At 44.0% G+C, this 23,302-nt stretch overlaps 1 protein-coding gene across 1 annotated transcript in view; it reads left to right on the top strand.

Annotated features, from left to right (window-relative positions):
* Positions 1–12,847: 12,847 nt before the first annotated feature.
* Positions 12,848–23,302, top strand: part of LOC106565622 (transcription factor SOX-13) — a 31,860-nt gene continuing 21,405 nt past the window's right edge. The window contains 1 exon segment of the mRNA XM_014132932.2: positions 12,848–13,121. Within this exon segment, the coding sequence (XP_013988407.1) occupies positions 13,039–13,121 (83 nt within the window). The 5' untranslated portion in view covers positions 12,848–13,038.

Here is a 23,302-nt window from a genome sequence, read left to right as displayed (position 1 = left end):
TGATTACCTGCCGAGTAGAGAAACTATGAATGACCTATTGTTGAAATGTATCCAGCTGCTCTATAGGCTGTCTAGCTAGCTCTCTGAGTGTTGCTCTATTGTGACACACAGTGCATATATGTTTCTGCTCCACTTCATTTCCATTGGCAAAGTTCAAGAACTCAGGGCAGTGTTTGTGTGGCCCATCTCCTATACACCCCAAAGCAGGTCCATAAGGGCAGCAGAGCAGACAAAGATTGTCCTCTTCTTCTGTGGCAGTCTGCATTGTTCTCTCTGTCCTATTGAACCAGGGGTCCACGGAGAGACACCACAGTGGAGACAGAAGTGTGTGTGCTCCCCCTGTGTGCTCTGGTGTGTGTGTGTGTGTTTTCAGATCAAACAAAAAGTGATAGATTGGTTGCTGTGATCCATAGAATGTATTTTGCAAATGTCCTTGGCTCATCAAGTCATTAAACAATAGGATGAATTTGTTGTTAAAAACTGAATACACATGGAACACACTTATTCAGTCCATGACAAGTTAAGTGGGAAGGGTGTCACAGGGATGTTGTGGGAAGGGTGTCACAGGGATGTTGTGGGAAGGGTGTCACAGGGATGTTGTGGGAAGGGTGTCACAGGGATGTTGTGGGAAGGGTGTCACAGGGATGTTGTGGGAAGGGTGTCACAGGGATGTTGTGGGAAGGGTGTCACAGGGATGTTGTGGGAAGGGTGTCACAGGGATGTTGTGGGAAGGGTGTCACAGGGATGTTGTGGGAAGGGTGTCACAGGGATGTTGTGGGAAGGGTGTCACAGGGATGTTGTGGGAAGGGTGGCACAGGGATGTTGTGGGAAGGGTGTCACAGGGCACAGGGATGTTGTGGGAAGGGTGGCACAGGGCACAGTGATAAGGCTTGTGTCCATAATGAGGGGAGTGAAAGGCCTGTGGTGAAAGGGAAGTGCATGTTGTCTCCTGTTGGATCTGCGACTCAAACCCCGTGATTAATGAGCCAGGCAGATTTCTTTATGTGTGAGAGAGGACGAGAATGATAGAATATTGACAAAGAGGGCAGTAATCATTGACTACATTTGACTAAGTGTGTTAGTTCAGTGCAAACTAGGTTAGAGGCATTGCAATGAAAGAAAATGGTTTTACACACCAGTGTGTGTGTGTGTGTGTGAGAGTTCACATGGTTTTGGACTCTTTCCTTCTTGAGGCATGATATGATTTAGAGACCTTGAGGTAATATTTTCTAATATGCTTTGATTTCATTAGCTACCTGATCTTTGTACCTAACTGAAATGCACCACTTCAGTGCTAGCTATCTTAACACAGTGGTTCCTCTGAAAAATAACATTTGCTAGAAAAAAGGGTTTTGTGTCATGATGCTGGCTTTCAATGGCCTCATCACAGGAAACCCAGTTTAGTGTTTTGTTTCACTGATTGGTTGATGCAGACTTCATACTCTAGAGGAGAGTTAGGAGATCATTGACTTTTGATGAATCTCCAACCCCTCCCTCTAACACCTCATCTCATGCGTACACACACACACACACACACACACACACACACACACACACACACAGTCTCCACCTGTTGTCTCGGTGGTGAGTGGTACCTTATTGGGGAAAACATAGATGAGGATGTCTCAGGCTCAGCATTGCTCTCAGAAGAGACAGTCAGTAAACTCGATCAAAATAGCTCAGTCAGTAGAGTCCAACAATAGAGAACACATCTTACCTGCTGCCCTGCATATCAGCCTCTCTTAGATATTTCAAGGTAAGACTCCTTTCCACCAACTGGTTCCACTTCAGTCATTAATATACAGTATTATAAAGCAAAATTACTGAAAATAAGTTTAATCCATGACTGTTTTCAATTTGCGACGTTATAAAGTTCGAAGGCAGTAACATCTTGTTTGTGGAACTGAACTGTTTTTGTTTGTTGGGTTAAAGTTGCACTTTGTCTGACTTTATTTTCCAGTCATCTCATTTGTTTGGTGTCTTTTTGTTCGATTTTTGTGCCAGGTATTAATACAGCATAATGTCACAAGTCTGTAACAGGACTCGTCAGCTATATTCAGCCGCTGGCCAAGTTCTTTCTTCAGGGGATGGTCCGGGGCCCGGAACATAATAATATTTGTGGACTGCAAATTGACAGCAAGAAGCCCAAACAGACACTGTATAATATTTGACTAAAACTATTTCAAACTCTGTTTACATTTGTATATGATCACATGTATCTCTATTATGTGTGGGAATACTTTGGAACAGATTCCCAAAATGTAAAATCACTTTGGGCAAAACATTGCTCAGAACTTGGCCTGTGGGTGAATACATTTTATCTTTAAACCCCCCCTCAGGTTTTGTCAGCATTTATATATATATTTTTTTCTTCTAAATATTCCCCCAGATGGCGAACCCTTGTCTTTAACATCTTACAGTCTATGATGTATTTTCTACAGGTGTCTGAATGTAGTGTTATTGAAGGATGCTTCACACATCTTTTCCTCTATCTCCTAACTCTGGTCATTTCTGGGATAATGTCAACCACACCTGGTGTTGTATTGTGCGTTTTTACCTTGGTGTGAACCGTGGGTGTACATTCAGGGGTCTGGAGTTGTTAAAGCCAGTGACGTGTTCTACTATAGGGAGCTATTCACTAACGGTAATAAATCAGTCTGAACAAGAAAGAACGGAAGCTGCTGTGAAGGCTGCTTTGACTTTCTCATGCCACAGCTAAACAGCTTTTAATCCCTCTCAGAATACGTGTGTGTGTGTGTGTGTGTGTGTGTGTGTGATCCTGTACCTGCTGCAGGTGTGTGTTAGTGCAGAGGGCACTAGGTGGGGCGCTGCTTCAAAAGCAAGCTGCTACAGGACCAAGGCGTGTTTCGCCATGCCTCTATCTAAATAGATTTCAGGAGGATCTTTTGTTGGTTAAAATGTTTTGTTTCGCCCATTTCATTGTTTGTGTAACGTGAGCGATGCAACATCACAGTGGAATTTTACTTACATTGCCGAATGAATTACCGGTATGACTGACTCTTGTCTCACAAGTCTATAAGGAAAAAAACAAATGATATGGAATGGCCAAACATACTATTTAACAGTTGAATAGTCAATTTATGTTTAGACAACCATAAGCAATATAATTTAGACAGTCTTCCTGTAAAATCCAGCCACATATAAGAAAATGTAATATTTCCCATCACCATAAGTTGTTAACTGGTGTGACTGTAGGTAACAATATTAGACTGCTCTCACCAATGCGTTTTCCAAGACACAGATGGGGAGACGCATTACGTTTCACACAATACAAATCCTTCCGTCTCTTTATGTTGTTCTGTGGTTAATGGAATGTCACTGTATAGTATTTGTATGGATGATTGTGATGCTAACTCTTGATTGTGATACTCCCTGTTCATAAGTAGAGCACTTTAACCATTCCTTGCCCTGGGACCCCCTCCCAGGCTAACTGGTGACCCCAGGGGCCACCATCATACGTCAGCAAAAAAATATTTTTCACGTCTTGTCTTATCATTAGGTGAATAATCATGACAAGGAGAAGTAATCAACATTTTTAAAATGACTAGATTTCATAGATTAGTTTAAATTATTTTGACCTTCCTGGAAGAATAATTTTCAACTCTAATATACCTTTCTAGCTAATAGGTTAACTCAACACATGTTTTGCTAACAGCAGCTGGTTAGTGGGCCATGTATTGAGTTAACCTAACAGCAGCTGGTTAGTGGGCCATGTGTTGGCAAAAATTAATGTCCAAGTCAAGAAAGCTTACCAGCAGCTAGCGGCACTTTCTGCACTGGTAGCCTGTTTGTGGATGCTATTTCAAAGCCTATGTCAGATACTCCAGTGAGTGTAATTGGCTCCAGTGAGTGTAATTTGATCAATATGAGGAGATGAGAGATAAAGTTGACATCATTATGAAGAAATTCTATTTTTATATAGGAATGTCATTCAAAATGTCTTTATTCTGTTGCTTATGATACTTAAAAAAAAAAATATATATATATATATATATATATATATATATATATATATATATAACAACCTTCCCAAGTTCTCTCACGTCACCCCGCTCCTCCGCTCTCTCCACTGGCTTCCAGTCGAAGCTCGCATCCGCTACAAGACCATGGTGATTGCCTACGAAGCTGTGAAGGGAACGGCACCTCCGTACCTTCAGGCTCTGATCAGGCCCTACACCCAAACAAGGGCACTGCGTTCATCCACCTCTGGCCTGCTGGCCCCCCTATCTCTGAGGAAGCACAGTTCCCGCTCAGCCCAGTCAAAACTGTTCACTGCTCTGGCACCCCAATGGTGGAACAAGCTCCCTCACGACGCCAGGACAGCGGAGTCAATCACCACCTTCCGGAGACACCTGAAACCCCACGTCTTTATGGAATACCTAGGATAGGATAAAGTAATCCTTCTAACCCCCCCCTTAAAAGATTTAGATGCACTATTGTAAAGTGGTTGTTCCACTGGATATCATAAGGTGAATGCACCAATTTGTAAGTCGCTCTGGATAAGAGCGTCTGCTAAATGACTTAAATGTAAATGTAAAATGTAATAAAATTGTGGGTTTTGGGACCACCGGTTGAATACCCCTGCTATCAGAGTGCACTCTGGGCCTTCTTAGAAATTCGGAGCACCCAAGCTAACTGGCTAAAGTTGGCTAGCTTGCTACTTCCAGACACGAATGTGAGAACACCTCACTAAACATTTTACTCTCCCTAGCGGACCTGGTTAGTGTTTTCATGTTATCAAGACTGTAACTGTGTTACTGGCAACAATTTAATTCCGTTTTTTTTTTGTGCAGATGTTTACTGTTCATCTTTTATAACAACGGAGTTTAGGGCTTCTGTTAATTGCTCAATTATTCTGCGCTCTGGTACTCTCAACCCAGAGTGCTCTGAGATCAGAGTAGATAGCCAGGGTGAATTTACGAATATGGGACTGGCCGTGTTCAATGAAGTCTAAATGTATACATAAATAAAAATACATGAACTATTGACAGAATATGCAATATCTTAATATTTAGCAACTTTACAGTATTGTACTGTAGAAGTTATTTATGGAGTAGTTATAGTAATAGTTAAATGGCCTACTCCCAAAATATTCGGAATTTGCTTCTGATACACTTTTTTGTTATTATTAACCATGAACATTTGCATGGTTGCCGTCCTGGTGTGGCCCCTCAGATACAAATATATGTGTGTTGTGGCTGTCAGGTGTGTGAGGGGGGTGAATGTCACCTGTTGGTTGTCACAACCCAGTGTCCAGTGGATTTGTTTATCTCCCATCAGGAGAATTCACAAACACTCTATTGATCAGCACCCACCTAAACAGCACAGCATTATAACCCACTAGTTTCCTGCTCCATTTACATGTCTTTCCCCTGGGTGTTTGAAAAACATACACAACAGATTGCTTGTACCGTTAAGTTGAATTCCTCATCTCCGGACACACACCTCAGTGTGTGTGGCAATTTGCAAATGACCAGAGACAGTTTTATTTTTTTCCACAGCTGTCTGAAGAATGATTTGCATCTCTTTTGGAATCAGTGAAAACGAATAAAGAACTGTGTGTTTGTCTTTTTTTGTTATGTTTTTCGTTTGTTTATTAACTTAGACCTTCACTGACAATCTGAGCCATTGTCCAGCACTAAATGTGAACGTAACAGTGCTTAAATAAATAACCTTAACTGTGGGGAAAACAACCATATTACGGTCAATTCAGTAGGATTCATTCTCTCAAATCCTCTATTTAATTATTCAATTAAAGTAAGCACATTTTGGGTTAAGTGCCGTCATGTATTTTATTTTGAAATATTATGGTTGTTTTTGTAAGTGTTACACATTATTATATAGGTGTATTCCAGGGGCGGAATGGGACCAGAAATCATCCCTGGCATTTTTAATACACCGGACCAGTTTTTTTTCCTTTTTTTTTTCTTCTTTGAGGCCCCCACACTGGCCCAGCAGATAATGCACCGTATCAGATATTTATGTAGTTGGTGCTGTATATTTAAGCATTAAGGCATGAGGGGGTGTGGTGTATATGGCCAATATTTCAGGGCTAAGGGCTGTTCTGAGGCCCGACGCAATGCCGTGTTGGCCATATACATCTAACCCCAGAGGAGCCTTACTGCTATTATTTTTTATTTGACCTTTTATTTAACCAGGCAAGTCAGTTAAGAACAAATTCTTATTTTCAATGACGGCCTAGGAACAGTGGTAAAAAAGGTAAAATAATAGCAGTAAGGCTCCTCTGGGGTTAGATGTATATGGCCAACACGGCATTGCGTCGGGCCTAAGAACAGCCCTTGGCCCTGAAATATTGGCCATATACACCACACCCCCTCATGCCTTAATGCTTAAATATTGCCTTGTTCAGGGGCAGAACGACAGATTTTTACCTTGTCAGCTCGTGGATTCGATCTTGCAACCTTTCGGTCCAAGTCCAACGCTCTAATCTCTAGGCTACCTGCTGCCCTTATTGCTATTATAAACTGGTTACCAGCGTAATTAGATTAGTAGAAATAAAATGTTGGTCATACCTGTGGTATATGGTCTGATACACCACGTTTTCATCCAATCAGCATTCAGGGCTCTAACCACCCGGTTTATAATAACTAACTTGAAAAAATGTTTGTTTACAATTGTACAAAAAGACTACCGGAAACGGCAGATTGCAAGATCGTAATTTTGATGACTCATGGTTAGCCTACTGTACATGGTAAGCTAGTGCACACCAAGTTGTACTTCACGTTTTTAGTATGGAAAACATCTGAGGATTTTTCTGCAATATTCAGAACATATTGACACAATTTCATTTTTTTTATTGAATAATAATGTAATTTCCTCAATTACATGTGGAAAAACATATTTGAGTGAACAGTATCAAGCCAACAGCTTCTCCCTGGTTTTAGCTTGTGGCTATCACTGTCTAGCTGGCTAGCTTTAGGATATTTTGTAGCCCATACCAGTGACAAACTTAGTTATGGTATCCATATGTCAGTACACAAACAAAATCTAGCTCACTTTATTTTGCCTGTTAGAAAGAAATAGCCACAAATTCATTCAGAAACGGAGGAAGATGATAGCTAGCTATAGAAAGCTAATGTTAGCAGATGCCTCTTCAACAAGAAGCAGCTGTGACAAAGTTGATCCTAAGATTATAAAAAAAAAGAATTCCCACTGAACAAAATCCACAATCCATCCCTCCAAAGAAAGCATGTCTTCTCCAAAAGAATCACCACAGACACCATCAACAGGTCATCGGCACACACTGAGAGCCCAAGTGCAGACAGCCAAAAACACAACTCGTGCGGCAAGCTACAGAAATAAACTTTGAGCAAAATCCACAATCCACACTTTTTTTTAAAGAGAACCTAGCTCCTTTTCGCCGAAGTGCCATCGGATCCCCGATCGAAAACAATGCAGACGCGTTGCATTTCGGTTTAGCCCGCCATCCCCAGACACATACAGTTTTGGCCCCAACCACAGGGCTCTATACAGAAACATTAACCTCCATCTCACCCAAAACTACTCTTTTCCCATAGTACAAGCCTATCTATTATTGTATGACAGCACCAGCAGTTAGCTACTAACAGCTGGCAGACAAGTTAATTTGGTTACTTTAGCGTTATTTAGACGTGAGCTAAATGCCGTAGCTCTATAGCTAGATAAAGTTAGCATAGAGGTAGTAGAGGGAGCTCTTTCACTTCCCCGGTGAAGCCCTGATAATGTTCTCTCTTTTGGTGCTGCTAGCTGTTTGATACTTTATATGCCATGTTGTTGGTAGATGCCCAACTCATTCTCACAAATGTATCCCACTATTTACTAAGTGTTTCATGTGTGTAGCCATAGAGGCATAACATACTTACATTTGCATAGTAAGTGTTGCTACACCCTACTTACCCACCCTTTTTTGTCATTTTTATATGAAGCACTTGATGTGAAGGGTGAGCATGGATTTTTATTTCCTCACTGTGTGATGCTGACCACAGGGCATTGTGGGATTGTTAGAGCTGATTTGGGGAGAACCTCAAACCCAACGTTTTTTAGAGAAATATTACAGTATTATAAAAATGTATTTAATTTGGGATTGTTTTCTTGGGGTTCTCTAAGTTACTATTATATGTTTTTCTGGCATTGAGAAATGGCTGCTTCATGCCCTTTAAGGCCTCTGTTACTAGCGAGATAATGATAATTTGCGCAAAAAATAACTATTTAGACAGGCCCACTGGGATAAAAATGGACCAAACCATCTGGCATTTGCCCGAAATGCCAGCTGGCCAGTCTGCCCCTGGTGTATTCAACTGGTAAAACAAAAACTTAAGTTAGGCGAACTCTAAATAAGGACGAGGGTTAAGATTCAAGTTAGTTATAGTTTCAATGAGGTTAGGGAGAGACATACAAGTTAACATTGGGTAAGCATACGCCGCCATTCATTGTTCTGTCAGTTAAATATACCTCTATATCAGGGGTAGGCAACCCTGGTCCTGGAGTGCCGCAGACACTTCATGTTTTTGATTTAATCAACCTAGAAGACCAGGTATGTTGAATTTTTTTGTTGTTGTCAATAACTGAACTGATAAATTAGCTCAGTTGGTCTGATGTGGTGCCTAGTTGGAGAATGTTGCAGTACCCGGTATTCCAGGAACAGCATTGCCTACCCCTGTTCTACATTAACAGACAAATGTCACACTGTAGAGGATCTCTTAGAGTGTAAATGTAGCTGGTAAGCTACAAGTGATTCATAACCCATCTTTATCCATCTTAGCTATCGCACCTCTATTTAAATATGGATTTGGACAGCATGTAAAATGCCAGGAAACACATCTGAAAAAGAATAATGTATTGTTACTGTAAATCTGTCCAAGACCATTTCACCAATTACAAACAGTCAAAGTTTGTTCAACTGATAAGCAGTGCAGAAGAGTATATTATAAATCCAGAAAACAGGCTATTTTAGGCTATAGATTAGACCCTAAATAAAAACACGATCATAAATCTTTATTTAACTAGGCAAGTCAGTTAAGAACAAATTCTTATTTACAATGACGGCCTAGGAACAGTGGGTTGACTGCCTTGTTCAGGGGCAGAACGACAGATTTTTATCTTGTCAGCTCGGGGATTCGATCTTGCAACCTTTCGGTTACTAGTCCAATGCTCTAACCACTAGGCTATCTGCCGCCCTCTTTATCAAAAGGAATTACCCTTCATTCCGTCTTGGACAAAGCAAAAAAGAACACGTATCTCATCATGTGTTGAAAACAGACTTTTAGCCCATAAGAGAGTTGATTCTTAAACCATCTTTATCTGTGCACACCCCTTTAAAGAATTGGATGATTGATTGGTTAATTGGGTTCCTTGCTGTCAATCCATAGCCTATGACGTTGTCTTGTTACTTAAGTTGCTCTCTGACTGCAGAGGCTTTGATGTTTGTTTAATTTCATTTATGTCGGTATCTTTCTGACATGTATACGCGTATGGAGAATGGCTTCGGCTCAGCCAAGTTTATCCAGTCCAAGGAGAAGAACCAGTTGTTTTTTTTTATCTCGCTCTTTCTCTCTTTATAGTAGATTTCGCAATACTAAATGTGATATGGGGGGTTTTAGATATGATAATCTGATGCGTATGCACACACACTCTCTGATCGGTGAGGTTAGATGCATGTTGGTGTGTAAAGCAGTGTGGCCCGGTAAGCCCAAGCCATTTTAGACATGATCTGTGTATAAAGGAGCTAGTTAAGAACTCTGGGCCAAGCTGGATCCTAAAACGGCTAACACCTCGTATAATCTCTCTCTCTCCCTTGCTCGCTCGCTCGCTCACTCACTCACACACTCACACTCTCTCTCACTCGCACACACACCTCCCGCAGTTCTCAATACTGAGACCAGCTCAGCTAGCCTTCTTTAGAATCACCTGTTGTGCAACTTACTGCACAAAGACATCTCCATGGCAACGCCTTAGAGCCATGGCCTGTCAGTCTATAAGGCCCTCAGCAAACAGGGATCTATACGGACACACACACACACACACACACACACACACATCCTCTCTCTCAGCCACATATGCTCTGTGCACACATGGGTGCCCTAAAGTAGTCGTCCTGAATGGGGCTAGGATATAAAGTGTGTCGGGGCTGAAGGAAACAGCCCATTGTGTGTGCCTGCCCCTTTTGAGGGAGGAGGGGGCGAGAGGGGGCTTTCTGCAAAAGGGGCCCTTCATACACATCCTTTCTTCCCCTTCTCTTGTTCTTTCTCTTTATTGGGAAGTATGTTTTGTCCTCCTCCCTCCTCCTCTCTTTTCTGATAAATACCACAGTACCCTTCCGCTATCCACCACAATACATTGCCTGTTCCTAAGTCGGGGAGAGATGACAGAGCGAGAGAGGGATGAAAAGGCTGCTTTTTAACCTGCGTTTCTGAAAAGCAGAAGAAAGGAGCCGCTGCACCAGAGCCAGAGTTCCTTTCTCTTCTTTTCTCTTTTCTCTCCTTTCTCTCTTTTTGTGAAAAGTGCAGTTGTGTCATCAGCCTATTTATGTCTTATTTAGAAAGCCTCCTCAGAGAGGGAGGACGCGGGGAACGCAGAGAGGGAGGACGCGGGGAACGCAGAGAGGGAGGACGCGGGGAACGCAGAGAGGGAGGACGCGGGGAACGCAGGGAGGGAGGACGCGGGGAACGCAGGGAGGGAGGACGCGGGGAACGCAGAGAGGGAGGACGCGGGGAACGCAGGGAGGGAGGACGCGGGGAACGCAGGGGAGGGAGGACGCGGGGAACGCAGGGAGGGAGGACGCGGGGAACGCAGGGAGGGAGGACGCGGGGAACGCAGGGAGGGAGGACGCGGGGAACGCAGGGAGGGAGGACGCAGAGGGAGGGAGGGAGGAAGGAAGGACACGGAACGCAGAGAGGGAGGACACGGGGACAGAGAGAGAGAGAGAGAGACCCTTAAACTGTATTGGTTTAGATAAATAACAAAGTAAACATGTGACAGTGGTAACAGAATGTGTTAACTTTTCAACATCTAAAACTTAAATGTAATATACTAAGTTATTTGAATTAGTCGTGTGTGTGTGGTGAGACAGAGGAGGATTCCTTGGGGCTGTCCCTATGCTCCACACGGAAAAAGCTGAGGAAAAAGAGTGTTTGTTTATTATCAGTGTATCCTGGAGCTCTCAACGCTGGTCTTTGTGTGGTGAGATCTGGTTATCAACCACAGAGAAACACGAAACTGATTCAACCTCGACTACCTCTCCTCTGCCCTTATCATGCTTTTACAACTCTCATCACACTGTGTGTGTGTGTGTGTGTGTGTGTGTGTGTGTGTGTTTTCTGTGGCCAGAGTGTAGCCCCCTGGGATTGGCACTCTTGACATCAAAAGGCCAAAAGAACAGAAAAACAGAGAGGGAGAGGAGAGCAAGGGAAGGGAAGCTTTTGTGTGTGTGGCCCTGAGAGCTCAGTTCCTAATGAGACACAGTCAGCAACACAACACAATAAACCTGCTTCAGGCCCTACTCATTCAAAGAAGGGGAGGGAGAGAGAATACTAAGAGAAACATCCATAACACCTGTATCGCATTTAGTTTCTGTCGTCTTGCCTCTAAAATCTCATGTCAAAAATAGACACTCACACAGCAGCCGCTGCATGTCGGGCTCATCATGTCAGAGAAATGTGTGTGTTGACGTTGTTCTCTCACTACAAGGCTTCGTATACTCAGCATCTGACACATGGTTTGGGCGTGAGGCTGTCTGGGATTCAGGGGTGACTGAGAGAGGGACATGGTCCTGGGCGTGAGGCTGTCTGGGATTCAGGGGGGACTGAGAGAGGGACATGGTCCTGGGAACCACATGGTCTGGGCGTGAGGCTGTCTGGGATTCAGGGGGGACTGCGAGAGGGACATGGTCTGGGCGTGAGGCTGTCTGGGATTCAGGGGGGACTGAGAGAGGGACATGGTCCTGGGCGTGAGGCTGTCTGGGATTCAGGGGGGACTGAGAGAGGGACATGGTCCTGGGAACCCACTGGATCCAGGTTTTCATCTCAACTCAGTTAATTAGCCCACGTTAAACTATTATCAATATTATTGGTAAATATTCTTCGATGGCATTTGTCTGTGTATATTTTGGGGAGAAAATCTCTAAAATGAGGGATTCAGAGTTAATTGGTGGCCTTTAAAACAAGGCAGATCCTAATTGGTGGCGGTCTTCAGTGAGATCCAGCATCTACAGAGGGAACCCAGGACCAGGGTTGAATCCATAGCTGCATTGTGTGGGCTGAAGAGAAGCAGAGGGAATATTTTGTGTCACCAATGAAATCAGAGTGAAGGTCTGTCCGCCTGCTGTTTGCTGCTGCCGAGCGTGATCTTTATATAACTATATTAAACATATCGTCTTACTAATCTCTATGACTCGACAGTCACATAATCACACAAAACTCACACTGATCACTAGATCAATTAAAATCATGCTTGGGAGCAGGAAACACATATGCCTTTATTTTCTTTGACATGTTTCTAGTCCAGCTCCTGTGCTATATTTGAATGTGTGATATTCCTTTCTTTCCTTCTTCTGTGGTGTCCCCGTTTCAGGCAGGTGGCCAAGAAACACACTTAATGCATAAAGGTGACATTGTTCGGTGTTAGGTGCTCCTGGACATCCCAGCGCGGTATCACACACCTGGATCACACCTGTGGGTCCAAGTATTTGATTATCACATATTAATGTTCTAGATATGCTCACCGGGTGCAAAACATATTATGCAAATTAGTGGATTGTTTGGCTCAAAGATGCCAAAAAGAGGCTCTTTGTCACAATAACGGGAGGTTTACATGAACACACAGAGAGGGAGGCGGGACAGAGGGAGATAGTTAGAGGGATATAGAGAGACTGGGAGGGAGCTAGAGAGAGAGTTGAAAGGAACATAGAAAAAGAGATGTCACAGAGTTGAGACTGCAGAGTGGCTTTGGGCTGTACTGTCCTGAGAGAGGGAGAGAGAGAGAGCGTGTTAGAAGGCTGTCCTGTGTGTGACTGAAGAGAACATGACGTGTTTCAGCATCACCAGTGCTCTACTGTGGAGGGGTCCTCTAGGTCTGGGGACCTCCACACTCACCACACCTAAGAGGTACCTCTCCCTTACTGTACTTTCTCCTTCTCTCCCCCTTCCTCTCGGTTTCTCTCTCTGATGGGGTCCTGAATGAGGAGTGACAGTGCTTCTTTTTCCATAGTTGTCATTAACTCTGAAAGGGGGGGAAGGATAAGGTTTTGAAGTGTTTGTCCTATACCTAGGATATATAAGAAAGCTCAGGAGATATATATATTTTTTACATATTTAAACCCATCTTTTTTGGGGGCACACAACTACCTCCATACTTCCATGTGTTTTGTACTGGTTACATTCAGAGGAGTTCCATGACACTGGTGGGGGTCGTAGAGCGAAACGGAGAACACCATCGTGTTCGTGCGAGTCTCCCCTTCTCACAAAAACAGTTTGGCCTACAAACTATTATGGGAAGACCGATTTTCGGGACGTCTCATGGTCTGACAAACACTGCTGTAGCTCGGACTCCTTCCCACAGATGTGGAAGGCCGACATAGGCAGATTCGGTGGATTGAGACGCAGCCCACGCAAAACAACTGATATCTCTAGCTTAAACTGATGGATTTTGATGGGGATGTTTTTATTATGTTACTTAGATTGATGCAAAGGTGTGTCAATAGACTCTTAAGGATTAAAGACTTGCTTGTGATATCACAAGTTAATGATTTGTTGTACTGCATAATTTAGCTGGTATAGAAATGTAGACATTTCATGGTAAACATTTTAAATTCAAGTAACTGTCCAGTGTTTCCAGATTTCTATGAAATATGACATATAGTGTATTACAATATGAGTTAAATGGTTTCCTTCCAAAAATATTGTAATTAAGTATGTTAACCTCTCTAGGCTAGGCGGGACGAATTCGTCCCACCTACGTAACAGCCACTGCTATCCTGTGGCGCGATTTTCAAAACCTTCAAAAATCCTATTACTTCAATTTCTCAAACATATGACTATTTTACAGCCATTTAAAGACAAGACTCTCGTTAATCTAACCACACTGTCCGATTTCAAAAAGGCTTTACAACGAAAGCAAAACATTAGATTATGTCAGCAGAGTACCAAGCCAGAAATAATCAGACACCCATTTTTCAAGCCAGCATATAATGTCACCAAAACCCAGAAGACAGCTAAATGCAGCACTAACCTTTGATGATCTTCATCAGATGACAACCCTAGGACATTATGTTATACAATACATGCATGTTTTGTTCAATCAAGTTCATATTTATATCAAAAACCAGCTTTTTACATTAGCATGTGACGTTCAGAACTAGCATACCCCCGCAAACTTCCGGGGAATTCGCTAACATTTTACTAAATTACTCACGATAAACGTTCACAAAAAGCATAACAATTATTTTAAGAATTATAGATACAGACCTCCTCTATGCACTCGATATGTCCGATTTTAAAATAGCTTTTTGGTGAAAGCACATTTTGCAATATTCTAAGTACATAGCCCAGGCATCACGGGCTCGCTATTTAGACACCCGGCAAGTTTAGCACTCACCATAATCATATTTACTATTATAAAAGTTTGATTACCTTTTGTTGTCTTCGTCAGAATACACACCCAGGACTGCTACTTCAATAACAAATGTTGGTTTGGTCCAAAATAATCCATCGTTATATCCGAATAGCGGCGTTTTGTTCGATGCGTTCCAGACACTATCCGAAATAGTAAAGAAGTGTCGCGCATGGCGCAATTCGTGACAATAAAATTCTAAGTATTCCATTACCGTACTTCGAAGCATGTCAACCGCTGTTTAAAATCAATTTTTACTACATTTTTCTCGTAGAAAAGCGATAATATTCCGACAGGGAATCTCCTTTTCGGCAAACAGAGGAAAAAATTCCAAAGGCGGGGGCGGTCGGGGTCACGCGCATAAGCCAGTGTCCCTTGATCGGCCACTTGAGAAAGGCGATAATGTGTTTCAGCCTGGGGCTGGAATGACGACATTCTGTTTTTTCCCGGGCTCTGAGCGCCTATGGACGACGTGGGAAGTGTCACGTTAGAGCAGAGATCCTTAGTAAATGATAGAGATGGAAAACAAGTTCAAGAAATGGTCAGACAGGCCACTTCCTGTAAAGGAATCTCTCAGGTTTTGACCTGCCATTTGAGTTCTGTTATACTCACAGACACCATTCAAACAGTTTTAGAAAATTTAGGGTGTTTTCTATCCATATGTAATAAGTATATGCATATTCTAGTTACTGGGTAGGAGTGGTAACCAGATTAAATCGGGTCTGTTTTTTATCCAGCCGTGTCAATACTGCCCCCTAGCCCTAACAGGTTAAACAGGTTGTCTGTGTTGGAAGGGTGTGGGTGTACTGTATACTGGTCATTCAAAATATTCATGCAAGTAGACGGCTGATTGGCCAGCTCATCATCCTCAGGAAATGGCAAGCATTTTTTTAAACCGTGTGTTTGAGTTACAAGTTTGAGGTGGGGCTTTTCGAGGGTTTTTTTCTCCAATTTACGCTTTAGCCACGAGTATAGGATTCAACTAAATGATTTGGGTATGAGTTAACAGACTATGAACTTTTAAAGTCAGAATTTTACTGGACAGTTACTTAAACAATTACCTTCCTCTTTGGTTTGTTTGGGATTCAGTCAAACCACCACCACAACGTAGAATGTAGTTATTACCATATTAACAGTAATACCAGCTGAGATAGGACTTTTTAATAAAGTGTAATTAATAAACATTAGGCAGAGGGAATGGCTGCAGTGGGGTTCTACAGGGCATCTAACTTCCTTCCCCCAGGGAGGACCATGGTACTAGGGAGGACCCAGGGAGGACCATGGTACTAGAGTCCCACTAAGCGTCTGGACCTGTACTATAGTGCACCTGTTACTTTACAAGGGTTCTGTCCCAGCCACTGATCAGGCTTTAATGTTGCCATCGCCAGCCTCACCTGCTACTATACCAGCCCTCAGGGTTTAAGGGAATCAACCACTCTCGGCTGGTGAACAACTGCATGTCAACATGTTAACTTTGCCAGAGTATTTAAACATTCCTAAAGCAGGATTGATTGAATCCAGCCATAGGTTTATAATGGAACCGTAACACAACATTAAACAAACGTTTTGAAAAACGTATGTCAGTTCTGTCTGTGTTTCTCTCTCTCTCTCTCTCTCTCTGCCTCAAGGAGTCCATGCAGAGCTTCTGTCTTTAATTTGTCAGTCTGAGTTCACGATGGCAGAGCTTTTATTTGTTTAATAAGATAATTCAGCCACTTGATCAGCCGCCGTGTGCTGGAATGGAACGGACTCCTGGCTCAACTCCGTCTCTCTACCTCTGCTAGTCCCCTTCAGGCCAGGTTTGAAAAACAACAAAGGCTGCTGGGTAAACTGCTCCTATCAGGGAGGGAGGGATGTGCATTTATTTTCCCTTTTGTACTTTCACTATGTGCATCATTACAACACTGAATATATACATAATATGACATTTCAAATGTCTATTCTTTTGGAACTTCTGTGAGTGTAATGTTAATTTTTGTTCACTTTTGTTTATTATCTACTTCACTTGCTTTGGCAATGTTAACATATGTTTCCATTGCCAATAAAGCCCTTGAATTGAATTGAGAGAAAGAGAGAGAACAACAGATGACATTGGCATTGCAGACGCCCCGGGGTAAGATGTTGGGTTTGCATGTTACAACATGTTGGGTAACTGAAGCTTTTGTCTGCTGTTTAGTGTGTCGTGGGAAGTGTATGATTTCAGAGGTGTCGGAGCTTAAAGACTCAGTGCTAATCTTATCTCGGCTGTTATCCTGCCTTCCTCCTTTCTTAGATGTAATCACTGATTGACTGGATTGGTGAAGGCAATGTATTGGAACTTGCTTTCACCTGTCACCGAGTTTCCATTCCATTTGAACTAGACTGTAACAGTCTTAGAAATGTATTTTGCTGATGCACTGCAAACTGTTTATGTGCAATACAGTTTTCCAGTCCCACTTCAGTGAAATAGTTTTTAAATGCATGGTGTCATGACAGTCCCAAGCAGTTATATTCACCAGGAGTCTTACATATAGGACTGTGGTGAGGCTTATAATCTCAGCAACAACAAAAAAATGGCACTTTTCAGGACCCTGTCTTTCAAAGATAATTTGTAAAATCCAAATAACTTCACAGATCTTCATTGTAAAGGGTTTAAACATTGTTTCCCATGCTTGCTCCATGAACCATAAACAATTAATGAACATGCACCTGTGGAACGGTCGTTAAGACACTAACAGCTTACAGACGGTAGGCAATTAAGGTCACACAAACTTAGGACACTAAAGAGGCCTTTCTACTGACTTTGAAAAACATCAAAAGAAAGATGCCCAGGGTCCCTGCTCATCTGCGTGAACGTGCCATAGGCATGCTGCAAGGAGGCATGAGGACTGCAGATGTGGCCAGGGCAATAAATTGCAATGTCTGTACTGTGAGATGCCTAAGACAGCACTACAGGGAGACAGGCTGGACAGCTGACCGTCCTCGCAGTGGCAGACCACGTGTAACAACACCTGCACAGGATCGGTACATCCGAACATCACATCTGCGGGACAGGTACAGGATGGCAACAACAACTGCCCGAGTTACACCAGGAACGCACAATCCCTCCATCAGTGCTCAGATTGTGAGCAATAGGCTGAGAGAGGCTGGACTGAGGGCTTGTAGGCCTGTTGTAAGGCAGGTCCTCACCTGACATCACCGGCAACAACGTCGCCTATGGGCACAAACCCACCGTCGCTGGACCAGACAGGACTGGCAAAAAGTGCTCTTTGACGAGTCGTGGTTTTGTCTCTCCAGGGGTGATGGTCAGATTCGCGTTTATTGTCGAAGGAATGAGCGTTACACCGAGGCCTGTACTCTGAAGAGGGATCGATTTGGAGGTGGAGGGTCCGTCATGGTCTGGGGCGGTGTGTCACAGCATCATCGGACTGAGCTTGTTGTCATTGCAGGCAATCTCAATGCTGTGCGTTACAGGGAAGACATCCTCCTCCCTCATGTGGTACCCTTCCTGCAGGCTCATCCTGACATGACCCTCCAGCATGACAATGCCACCAGCCATACTGCTCGTTCTGTGCGGGATTTTCTGCAAGACAGGAATGTCAGTGTTCTACCGTGGCCAGCGAAGAGCCTGGATCTCAATCCCATTGAGCACGTCTGGGACCTGTTGGATCGGAGGGTGAGGGCTAGGGCCATTCCTCACAGAATGGTCTGGGAACTTGCAGGTGCCTTGGTGGAAGAGTGGGGTAACATCTCACAGCAAGAACTGGCAAATCTGGTGCAGTCCATGAGGAGGAGATGCACTGCAGTACTTAATGCAGCTGGTGGCCACACCAGATACTGACTGACTGACTTTTGATTTTGAACCCCTCTTTGTTCAGGGACACATTATTCCATTTCTGTTAGTCACATGTCTGTGGAACTTGTTCAGTTTGTCTCAGTTGTTGAATCTTGTTATGTTCATACAAATATTTACACATGTTAAGTTTGATGAAAATAAATGCAGTTGACGGTGAGGGAACGTTTCTTTCTGCTGAGTTTACATCTACATTACATGACCAAAAGTATGTGGAACCTGCTCGTTAGACATCTCATTCCAAAATCATGGGCATTAATATGGAGTTGGTCCCCCTTTGCTGATATAACAGCCTCCACTCTTCTGGGAAGGCTTTCCACTAGATGTTGGAACATTGCTGCAGGGACTTGCTTCCATTTAGCCACGAGCATTAGTGAGGTCGGACACTGATGTTGGGTGATTAGACCTGGCTCGCAGTCGGCGTTCCAATTCATCCCAAAGGTGTTCGATGGGGTTGAGGTCAGGGCTCTGTGCAGGCCAGTCAAGTTCTTCCTCACCGATCTCAACAAACCATTTCTGTATGGACCTCGCTTTGTGCATGGGGGCAATATCATGCTGCAACAGGAAAGGGCCTTCCCCAAACTGTTTCCACAATGTTGGAAGCACAGACTCGTCTAGAATGTCATTGTATGCTGCAGCATTAAGATTTCCCTTCACTGGAACTAACCATGAAAAACAGCCCCAGACAATTATTCCTCCTCCACCAAACTTTACAGTTGGCACTATGCATTTGGACAGGTAGCCTTTTCCTGGCATCCGCCAAACCCATATTCGTCCGTCGGACTGCCAGATGGTGAAGCCTGATTCATCAAGCCAGAGAACGCTTTTCCACTGCTTCAGACTCCAATGGTAACGAGCTTTACACTACTCCAGCCGACACTAGGTATTGCGCATGGAGATCTTAGGCTTGTGTGCGGCTGCTCGGCCATGGGAAGCCATTTCATGAAGCTCCCGACAAACAGTTTTTGTGCTGACATTGCTTCCAGAGGCAGTTTGGAACTCGGTAGTGAGTGTTGCAACTGAAGAAAGACGCACTTCAGCACTCAGTGGTCCCGTTCTGTGAGCTTGTGTGGCCTACCACTTCGCAGCTGAGCCGTTGTTGCTCCTAGACATTTCCACTTTACAATAACAGCACGTACAGTTGACCGGGGCAGCTCTACCAGGGCAGAAATGTGACGAACTGAATTGTTGGTAAGGTGGCATCCTTACGGTACCACGTTGCAAGTCACTGAGCTCTTCGGTATGGCAGTAGAATGGCCTATGTTTGTCTATGGAGATTTCATGGCTGTGTGCTCGATTTTTATACACCTGTCAGCAATGGGTGTGGCTGAAATAGCCGAATCCATTAATTTGAAGTGGTGTCCACATACTTTTGTATATACAGTGTATCTCTGGTCAGGTCTATGGTACGGCAGGCACTCCTAAAGGTATGCTGTGTTTATGACGGGCTGTGGTCAGCTCAACTGCTGTGTCCTATAATAATAATTTGAATGTGTGTTACAGTTTTGATCTGCATGGTCTCATAAAGAGAAGCATGTTAAACCAGCCCAGAGCCCTAGGTAGTCTATTAGGCCACAATCAGACACTACTCTGTAATCCTATTGCATACTCAGCCTATTGCATACTCAGCCTATTGCATATTTACTAGCTTCAAGATGTCCAAGCAAGCTAAGGTAACTGAACTAAATGACTATTACCCTGTGGCACACCTCTGTCATCATGAAGTGCTTTGAGAGGCTGGTCAAGGACCATATCACCTCCACCTTGCCCGGCACCCTAGGCCAACTACAATTTGCAATCGCTGTTGCACTGCACATCGTCCTATCCCACCAGGACAACAGGAATACCTATGTGAGAATGCTGTTCGTCGACTACAGCTCTGCTTTCAGCACCATAGTGCCCAGCAAGCTTGTCACTAAGCTCAGGGCCCTGGGTCTGAACCGCACCCTGTTCAACTGGGTCTTTGGCTTCCTCACGGGCTGACCCCATGTGGGTGTATGGGTAGGAAACCACACCTCTGCCACGCTGATCCTCAACATGTGAGGCCCCCCAGGGATGTGTGCTCAGCCCCCTCCAGTACTCTCTGTTTGCATTTCCTGTACTCCCATGACTGCATGGCTACGCACAACTCCAACTCAATCATCAAGTTTGCTGACGACTGCTTACAGGGAGGAGGTTAGAGCACTGGAGGAGTGGTGCCAGGAAAATAACCTCTCCCTTAACGTAAAAAAACAACAAGGAAGGAACTGATTGTGGACAACCGGAGACCGAGGAGGGAGGACCTGAAATGTTTCCACCACACTGACACCGTGGGCAAGGCGGCGCAACAGCGCCTCTACAACCTCAGGCAGCTGAACAAATTCTGCTTGGCCACTAAGACCCTGACAAACTTCTATAGATGCACCATTGAGAGCATTCTGTCTGGCTGCATCACCGCCTGGTACGGCAACTGCACCACCCTAAACTGAATGGCTCTCCAGTGGGTGGTGCGGTCACCGGGAGCATGCTGCTTTCCCTCCAGGACACTTCCAGCACTCGGTGTCAAAGGAAGACCAACGGATCATCAAGGACCTCTGCCACCTGAGTCACGGTCTGTTCACTCTGTGACGATCTAGCAGAAAGATACAGTACAGGCGCGTTAAAGCTGGGACCAAAAGACTGGAAAAACAGCTTTAATCTCGAGGCTGTTGAACAGCCATCTCTAAGTGAGAGTATCACTGCTGTACATATCATTCTTAGTATATATTTTTTGGTGTATATATGCATAGATTGCATTTGGATAACTGATAGTGTTATTTGGGTGGTTAACTATTCTTCCTGACATTCCTGAGTTCTTTTTTTATATTGGATTATTATTATTTGTGTACTTGTTTTGACATGTTTACTTCATTGTTAAGAGCTAGTCACATACGCATTTTGCTGCACCCGCTATAACATCTGCTAAACTGTGTAAGTGTTGATATTCAACTTATTCAAATCACACTTTACAATTCACAAATCCACATGCACACAAGTTCTGCATGGATGCAGTTTGTTAAAACATGGAAGGTGTACATTTAACTAGATTTGTGTGGAGAGCACTGATAAGCTGTGGAGGGCTGAGGTGAGGCGAGCCCAAGCATTGTCTGAGCTGTGACGCTACGGCATTGTTTAACTCTAAGATTAGATGTGTCGGACCCCAACCTCAAACACACACACACACACACACACACACACCTTAATGCATACCTGGCTGTCAGCAGGTCTGTGACTCAGATTCTGGGCATGCCTTTGTGTTGGACACACAGGCAGAGTGGTGAGACTCTGTCTCGTGCACACACACACACACAGTCTAAAGCCACGTGTCAGCTCTATAAGCCAACCACTTTGGAACGCTGATGGGAATGCTGTTAAGAAGACCAGGAATAACTTCCTGTGCTCCACAGCAGGATGCTGAATACCACCAACACCCCCACAGGGAAACCTCATCACTCCTTAAACAGGAACAGTAAAATGAACCGTGTTTGAGGTGAAGAACAAAAGCTTGAGGTGTGTAGAGGAAAGGGATTTGAGTGGATTCTGAAGGTTGTTGCATGTTTGCCCATCCTCTATAGCGTAGCGGTTAAGAGTGTTTTGGCCAGTAACCGAAAGGTCGCTGGTTCGAATATCAGAGTCAGCAAGGTGGAAAAATCTGTCATTCTGCCCAGTAACCCCCAACAGCAACTGCTCCCATGATGTCGATTAAGGCACTTCCCTGATTCAGAGGGTTTGTGTTAAATACGGAAGACACAGCTCATCTCCACCCCCTCATATACACACCCTGGGACTGGTAATCTTGAGAACCCCCCCCCCCCCATATTATTTTAAAGGTTCTGGTGAATGGATTGGTTCATATCTCACTCACTCACTATAGCACTCACACACAGGTTTAGAGCCTTGGCCTCTGGAAGGCAGGTGGCTTTGTTAGAGACAGAATATGAAAGGGGGAACGGGGGAGGAACTCTAATCACTATGCGCTCGGCAGAATGGTGGCGCTCCGCATTTTCCCCCGGTTCCCCGAGTCAGTCGGCACATTCCGCTGGCATTGTTATCTGCACTGTTTCCTGCGGCCTGCGGCTTTTGTTCGTCTTTTGCCCATTGTCCCGGCTTCCTTTGTTCCCTCCGTCTAACAATGGCTTTTTTCTCTCCCTTTATTTATATATATGTGCACTTTTCACCCTGTGTGTTCTGTTTGTTTTGTTCTCCTGTCTGGCGTGCTTTTCTTTCCTCCTGCAGCGGAGGTGGGGAAAAAAACACAGCTAAAGTCTGAGTTCATTAAGGTTCAGCCTCTCTCTCTCTCTTAACCTGTCTTCCACTCCATCTCTCTTTCTGTCTTTCTCTCTCCATTTCTCGGTCTCTTTCTGTTCGTGTGTGTTTGATATGCAGAGTTTTCGCCTTGTCATGATGATTAACTTTCCCTGAGACCTACAATGTCTCCCAGACTAGAAGTTAGGTTTTCAAGGTACAGTTGATGTGTGTGAGATATTCACAGTATGTCCTTTGTTCCCTACGCAAAGCAGGGGTTTCTATACACGCACACACACCCAAAGCTCAGAGACCCAGAGATAGTCACACCTGGAAAGCTTATGGTCACATTACAGAGAAAGGTGGTCGTGTGTGTGTGTGTGTGTGTGTGTGATGCGCGGGTTGACTCATAACCCGTCCACCCTGTGGTTATATCTGCGGGGCAGACGGGTTTAGGGTCATTAAATATTGTGGGGGGAAAAAAAGCTGCTAGAGAGAATGGATGACCAGAAAAGTAATGTTTGGGAAATATTTGGTGAAAGAGGATGATAGCAGTGCCTGCTTTGTTATGTGTAATGATTG

The sequence above is a fragment of the Salmo salar genome, chromosome ssa12 (assembly GCF_905237065.1).
Source record: "Salmo salar chromosome ssa12, Ssal_v3.1, whole genome shotgun sequence".
NCBI classification, from domain to species: Eukaryota; Metazoa; Chordata; class Actinopteri; order Salmoniformes; family Salmonidae; genus Salmo; species Salmo salar.
The sequence above is the reverse complement of the archived record's forward strand: the minus strand, read 5'-3'. Positions and strand labels throughout refer to the sequence as shown.